This window comes from Tiliqua scincoides, chromosome 15 (assembly GCF_035046505.1).
Source record: "Tiliqua scincoides isolate rTilSci1 chromosome 15, rTilSci1.hap2, whole genome shotgun sequence".
NCBI lineage: Eukaryota > Metazoa > Chordata > Lepidosauria > Squamata > Scincidae > Tiliqua > Tiliqua scincoides.
In genome coordinates this window covers 3,576,026-3,583,624 of record NC_089835.1, presented here as the reverse complement: position 1 = coordinate 3,583,624, position 7,599 = coordinate 3,576,026, and the positions used below count along the sequence as shown (strand labels likewise).

The window sequence follows — 7,599 nt, the reverse complement described above, 5'->3', positions numbered from 1 at the left end:
GCCTCAGTCTGTTGGCCAAGTGTCTCTTCAAACTAGGAAAGGCCATGCTGTACAGCCTGCCTCCAAGCGGGACGCTCAGAGGCCAGGGTTTCCCACCTGTTGAGGTCCACTCCTAAGGCCTTCAGGTCCCTCTTGCAGATGTCCTTGTATTGCAGCTGTGGTCTACCTGTAGGGCGCTTTCCTTGCACGAGTTCTCTATGTATATGCTTTTAAAATGACATATTTTTAATTTATGAGACTTCACTACTATGGGGAAATGTTATAGACCTGTACTTTCAACAGGCTAGTCTGTATACGTTTTTAAAACGATATAGTTGAAATATATGAGACTTGATGCTACTATGGGGAAAAGTTACGGACCTGTACTTTTAACAGGCTACTATGTATATGCTTTTAAAATGATATATTTTTAATATACGAGACTTTACTACTATGGGGAAATGTTACAGACCTGTACTTTTAACAGGCTAGTCTGTATATGTTTTAAAAATGCTATAGTTGAAATATATGAGATTTGATGCTACTATGGGGAAATGCTACAGACCTGTGCTTTTAACAGGCTACTACATATATGCTTTTAAAATGACATATTTTTAATGTACAAGACTTGATGCTGCTATGGGGAAATGTTACAGACCTGTACTTTCAACAGGCTAGTCTGTATATGTTTTAAAAATGATATAGTTGAAATATATGAGACTTGATGCTACTGTGGGGAAAAGAAGCTACTATGTATATGCTTTTAAAATGCTAGTAAATGAGACTTACTCCTGGGTAAGTGTGGGTGGGATTGCAGCCTAGGATAGTTAAAAATTTTTCCTGCTTGATGATGTCACTTCCGGCCATGACATCACTTCCAGTGGGTCCTGACAGATTCTCATTCTAAAAAGTGGGTCCCACTGCTAAAAGTTGGAGAACTACTGCTCTATTGCGTTAAGCACGGAGCATACCGAAATGTAAAACCAGAATGCATCTCTTAAGGAGTGGTTAGTGTTCAAAAATCACGCATCTCATTTTATTTACAGAGTCTATTTCATAAATCAGCACGAACAAATAAGTACTAGCACAGAACCCTCACGCGGGCTTCTCACGAACAGAGCTGATCAATGTACGAGAACGGTGTGCAGTGTTTGACCAGAATGCACAAGACACTGCCTTCACGATGACACCACACCTACACCCACACACACAGGACGACTTAACAGGCACTCATGAACTTGCCATTGCCAGATCACGTGTTCCCTCATTGCCACACATGTCAACATCCCAGCAGAGCAACACTCACTGGTTCAATGTGCCAACCAACAACCAGCTCTCTCTGAAAGCTTTTCTGGTCTTATTGAATTTGATGGCCTGCAGAGGGACGGTCAACCATCCTTGGTCAAAGCCCTTGGGGCAGGGCAGTGCCTTCCATTGAGCCTCATGGAGTCCCTTGCAGAGACAGCTCCTGTTTTCTCATCTCCTTTTGTCTGTCTGTCTGTCTGTCTTTTGGGGATGTCCTCTTAATGTATTTATTTATGAATTTTTAGGGCTAGTGTTGTCATTGTTTAAGGTTCTGCTTTCTCCCAAGAGTCTCTAGAAACCCAATCTTGGAGTGGGACAATGGGAAGCCCCTGCTTTTCATAGAAACCAGATGCAAGGGAGGGCACCAGGATGAGGTCTCTTGTTATCTGGTGTGCTCCCTGGGGCATTTGGTGGGCCGCTGTGAGATACAGGAAGCTGGACTAGATGGGCCTATGGCCTGATCCAGTGGGGCTGTTCTTATGTTCTTAACTACAATTCCCAGGAGGCCTTGCAGGTCTTGTTATCTGGTGTGCTCCCTGGGGCATTTGGTGGGCCGCTGTGAGATACAGGAAGCTGGACTAGATGGGCCTATGGCCTGATCCAGTGGGGCTGTTCTTATGTTCTTAAATGCCCACAGACAGGAACATTAACAGCCCAATCTTATGCTTCCCTATTGCCCAGGGCTACAGCGGCGCCAAAATGGTGGCGATCCTCGGGCATTGAGGCCCACAGGCTGATTGGCACTGTGCTCAGTGGCTCAAATCTGCTGGTGCCAGAGTGCCTTATGGGACTTTTTGCAACAGCCGAGGCCAGCGGTGCCGACCCAGCCCTAAGATCGGGCCCTAAAGGGGTCAGACTGTTGGTCTAACTAGATCAGTGATGCCAGGTGCTGTGTGGGTTTACATTCCTTGCTAATTACAGCAGCTCCCCTTTTTACCTGCCTCAATGAGCTGCTTTCATGCTCTGCCCATGTGGGGGTGTAGTGAAGTCACCCCATCATTGGTACATGTTGGAGATGTTGCCAAACATGCTGAGAGAGTGGATGGGGGAGTGGTGGACCAGGGTTACACCCAGTGCCGGATTTAGGCATTTGCTAAACAAGCTACAGCTTAGCCTTTGAGCATCACAATCCACAGGGACCACAAAAAAAATTTCAGACTTTTGGGGAAGTACATATGCGTGTGTGCACACATGTGTATACACACACACACACACACACACACACACACACACACATATGTATACAGGTTGAGACTAATTATTCATGTGGGTTCCGTTCCAAGCACTCACGTGGGTTAAAAAAAACGCACTATAGCAAATCAATTTAAAAAACAAAGTTTCTTTGCTCCAGTGATTGCAAAACAGCCTTGCTGACCTTTTGACTCTAAGAGTCAAGAGTCATTAAGAAGAGTCATTAAGAGTCAATAAGAGTCTTATTGACTAATTATTACTGACTTATTGACTAAGAGTCTAATATGAGTCAATAAGTCATTAAGAGTCATTAAGAAGACAATCCATCAGCACTTCTCTCAGCCCCTCCCTTCACCAATGCAAAATGATCACCTTTCTTTCACTTGCTGGGGGAAGGGAGGGGTCCGCAGGAGAGAGAAGGATTGATGGTTAGCCAGCTGCCCCCCCCCCTCTCATTAAGGAGGCTGTTGTTAAAGGACTGTTCAGTTTTTAAAACTGATTTTAAAGGGATGCATTTTTCCCCTTCTCCAGGGATCAGCACATTCCTTCTCATTTGCAGGGGCCATTTGTGTTGAGTCAAATCCATGTATAAAAAGTCCATGTATAAATAGGCTGGAACTGTATATTTATACATAAACACACACATGCATATAAATTTTTATATATATAAATTTTTACAAAATTTATTTTAGAGTTATAGAAATTTAAACATTTCTAAATGTTATATATATGTTAATGTATTATATATTATATGTTAAATATATTATAATAACATATATAATATATAATTTATATTATAATAAATATATATAACATAATTATATATGTTATAATTATATAATTATAACATATAATATGTTATATATATTTTAATAAATATATATAATAAATATAATACATTTTGTAGTATGTATACACACATATACGTATACATACACACACACACACATATATATGTAAAAGTAAAGGAAGAATTAAATTGTGTTGCTGGAATGGGACATATATGTATATATATATATGTATTTATATATACATACATACATATACACACACACACAAATTTATAAATATTTATATAATTTATAAATTTATTTTTATTTATAATATAACCCCTGCTAATTGGGTAAGAGGCACTTTTTCAAGTGGGTGCTCCTTTTTTTTAGCAGGGGGAGAGTAACTGGCCCATCTCACCCCAACACTGTCTGTTCTAGTGGCTGTCTGCTGGTATTCTTTTGCATCTTTTTAGATTGTGAGCCCTTTTGGGACAGGGAGCCATTTAGTTATTTGATTTTTCTCTGTAAACCGCTTTGTGAACTTTTAGTTGAAAAGCGGTATTTAAATACTGTTAATAATTAATGATAATAATTTATATATATTTATATAGCAACACCATTTAATTCTTCCTTTCCCCTAAAGGGTTAACAAGCTCAGGGCCTCCCCACCGTCCAAGATTGCCTCTTTCCACCACCAGCCAATCCCCAACTCTCGCGGGGCTCGAGCCTTCCCTTGCCTCGCTCTGATTGGCTGCAGTCTCTATGGCCCGTCCTCATACGATGGAGCGGGCCAATGCAGGCGGTGGCGTCGCTGTCTGTAGTTTCCCACGGGAGCCTCCCTTTCGCGAGGCACTCCGGGGGTTGTAGTTCGTAGGCGAGCCAGGCTGCACTAGCTTCTGCGGGGTTCTGACAGCGCCAAGACTACAAAGCCCTGAATGCACCTCGGTGACGTTGGAGTTTCTATACCTATGAAAGTAGTGATGCTTGCTTAGTGGTGGGCTTAAGTGTGGAGCACCAGGACCAGGTGAGAGCTTCAGGGGAGGGCTGTGTCACATCTGGCTTAGTGGTGGGTTTAAGCTTAGAGCACCAGGACCAGGTGAGAGCTGCTGGGGAGGGCTGTGTAAATAAATTTTTAAACGAATACTTATTGTATACTTTTAATTTAGTTTACTTAGGGTACAATCCTAACCTGGTCTACTCAGAAGTAAGTCGTATTTTGTTCAATGGGGCTTACTCTCAGGAAAGTATGGTTAGGATTGCAGCCTTAATTTGATATGATTTGATATGATTTTGTTAAATGGGGGTGTTAAAAAATTTCCTTCTTGATGATGTCACTTCCAACCATGACATCACTTCTGATAGCTTGTCATTTTCAAAAGTGGGTCCCAGTGTTAAAAATGTTTGAGAACACTGTTGTAGAGGAGTGTTGGGAGAGTTAGAACAAAGAAAATATTTTTTACCCAGCATGTGATTAAGCTGTGGAACTCCTTGCCACCGGGTGTGGTGTTGGCATCTAGCCTAGATGCCTTCAAAAGGGGATTGGATAAATTTCTGGAAGAAAAGTCCAGTGCTGGTTACAGGCCATGATGAGTGTGTGGAACCTCCAGGTTCTAGAAGTGGGCTACCTCAGGTGCAATGGGGTGGCAACAGGTTACAGGTCTGTTGTCTTGTGTGCCCCTTGAGGCATCTGGTGGGCCACTGTGAAATACTGAACTAAACTAGATGGGTCTTTGGAAGCGGAACTAGATGCCCCTTTGGCCTGATCCAGAGCGGCTTTTCTGATGCACATGCCCGATCTCGTCTGATCTTGGAAGCTAAGCAGGGTCAGACCTGGTTAGTACTTGGATGGGAGACCGCATGCGAATACTGGGTGCTGTAGGCTTATACCATAGACTTTCGAGACTGAAGGTTGCCAACCAATATTCTAGCATGGACAGTGAGCAGGCTTGCAAAGTTATCTACAGAGGATCACGGAGGCTTGAGCTGTAATTAATTTGTCATTGGTCAGTGGGTATGCGATAACTACTATCGATGACACTTGGCTTGCAATGGAGATACACAAAGTGTATTTTCACTTGTAAGCCTTACCCAGTCCTGTAAAAGAGACCCCTGCGAAAGTATTTTGTGTAACTTGGAAGACACACTTAGAAGTTTTAGTGCTGCGTACATGTTGGGAGGTTGGAGTCTCCCTCCTTAGTTGTGTGATGGTGTCTGCTCCATCATACAGGAACGTAAAGAATAAGAACTGTGAACAATGAGCTCAAAGGTAACGAAATGAGAGGTGTACGGTCTGTACTCGTGGAGGATGCTTTGGTGTTCCCAAACTTTTTAGCACCAAGACTCACTTTTTAAAATGACACTCTCATCGAGAGCCACCCAGGTTTACCAGCCTTTAAAAAAGGAAATCTAGAAAGAAGTGATATTTATCTATAAGTAATAATAACCAGGAAGAGACTCTCAAATATTTCTCTCTCTGTATTTACACCTGCTTGCAAACTGCAGGAGCTCAGCTCCTTGCAGGACAGTTATTGTGCAATCCTATGCATGTCTACTTAGATGTGGGCCACAATTGAGTTCAGTAGGGCTTACTCCTAGGTAAGTGCATATAGGATTGTAGCCTTAGCAGCTGCCTTGCAAACAGCACTAGATGAGCTCTTTGCAGGGGAATTAGCAGCTACAGTATCTGATTTTTGGATAGCCTCAGGGCTTGAGACAATTGGCGATCTGATCTTTCCATCACCTATTGGTGACCCACCAAAAATCAGGTCCTGACCCACAGTTTGGGAACCACCAGTCTAGTGGATGTGCGCTAAAATTTGCTGCAAATAAATAACAGGTAGTGGTGTTAAAATCACCACCATCAAACAAATTGCAACCTGGAGGCCCTGAGGTCCATGCAGGTTGAGAGGGCAGTGGCTGGATTTCTTCCAGGGAGGCTCCCCTCATTTGGGAATTTAATTAAAGAACTCAAGCTGTCATCTTTTGAGATCTCTTTGAGATTCATACCAAAAGGTAGAACAGACTAAAGAAAATATCTTTTACCCGGACAAAAGGGGCTCAACGAAATCCACAAGTCACACTTCCTGATCCTTGCCAAATCCTCCCTCCCCCATGAACTTCTAAATACGTAGGTATAGTAGGAGATGTTATTGCGAAAGGTTTGTGGGCCAGGCCTGCCCTTTGTCATTTGATCACCATAATTGGCTTTACTGTCCCACCTTCAGGCTTTTAAAGTCCTTGCCCAATGCTTTTCCCAAGGCGCATTCTTGATTCGTCTGGAGTGTCGGCTTTGAAGCGCACCTGTGTAATTATCGCTGTGTGAGCATAGGTGGGTTTTAATGCGTGCCAATGCTTTGCCTTCCATAACTCCACCGTCCTCTTCCATGCTTCCTCTCTTACTCTCCACCATACTCCTCCTCAAAAGGCACTGTTTGCACGAAGCCTCTGCGCAAGTGTCTGATTCCTTTATCAGGCTGGGTGGTAGTCCAAGTATGTGCGCACTTGTCCTTCCTGTGTTTACCGCGCTGCCCCTTCTTTCATTTCGTCTGCTTCTAGATTGGGAGCGCCTCAGGGCAGAGAACTGTGCTCCTGGAGGCATTTGGTGGGCCACTGAGATACAGGAAGCTGGACTAGATGGACCTATGGCCTGATCCAGTGGGGCTCTTCTGTCCTTCTTTCTGTTGTCAAGTGTTGTGCCCAAGGAAGGTGTGATATAATACTAATTGTGTGTGTGTGTTAATATTCCAGGTGGCAATATGAGCAAGAACGGGAAACAGCAGGATGTGGCAGCGGCAGCTGTGGGCCCTGAGAAGTTTGTGGGATTCTTCCCCCAGATAGTGAGAGATCTGGTAGACGATGAACTCCATACACCCGAAATAGCTGATGCTGTCGACAGGCTGAAGATGGTGAGGGCTGGAGTTTCGGGGCAGACAGAGAGGGCCTCTAAAACGGAGACTTGCGCTGGTGTGGGATTTTGTAGTTGCTTTATCCATTCAGTCGTGTCCGACTCTTGGTGACTTTATAGGCAAGAGCTCTGCATGCTGCCTTGTCAAGCATGACTTTGATCAACTGATGGGCGTTCATCTCAGTATCTGTTTTGATGGGATCAAGCCAGCACTAACAAATCTGCGCGCGTGACGCAGCCAAACTAAATTAGACGTGGTCTTGCGATCTTGGCTCCTGATGATCTATCTGGTTTTATGTGGTCGACACTTTGATGTGGGATTTAGGGACAGGTTTTTCTACCTGAAAAGGCTGAAAAGGCCGATTCGGGAGTGGCCTTTTCAGCCACGCTAGACGCTGTTCCAGAACCACCATTCAGAGCACGATACCAGAGTCTTTCGAGACTGAA

General features: G+C 43.7%; 1 protein-coding gene across 2 annotated transcripts in view; it reads left to right on the top strand.

Annotated features, from left to right (window-relative positions):
* Positions 1–4,203: 4,203 nt before the first annotated feature.
* The window catches only part of FDPS (farnesyl diphosphate synthase), a 19,613-nt gene continuing 16,217 nt past the window's right edge, over positions 4,204–7,599 (top strand). Inside the window, exons 1-2 of one of the 2 annotated variants that reach the window (XM_066610225.1) lie at positions 4,204–4,272; positions 6,996–7,153. In XM_066610225.1, the coding sequence (XP_066466322.1) occupies positions 7,004–7,153 (150 nt within the window). In that variant the 5' untranslated portion in view covers positions 4,204–4,272; positions 6,996–7,003. The other variant, XM_066610226.1, reaches the window with a different exon arrangement.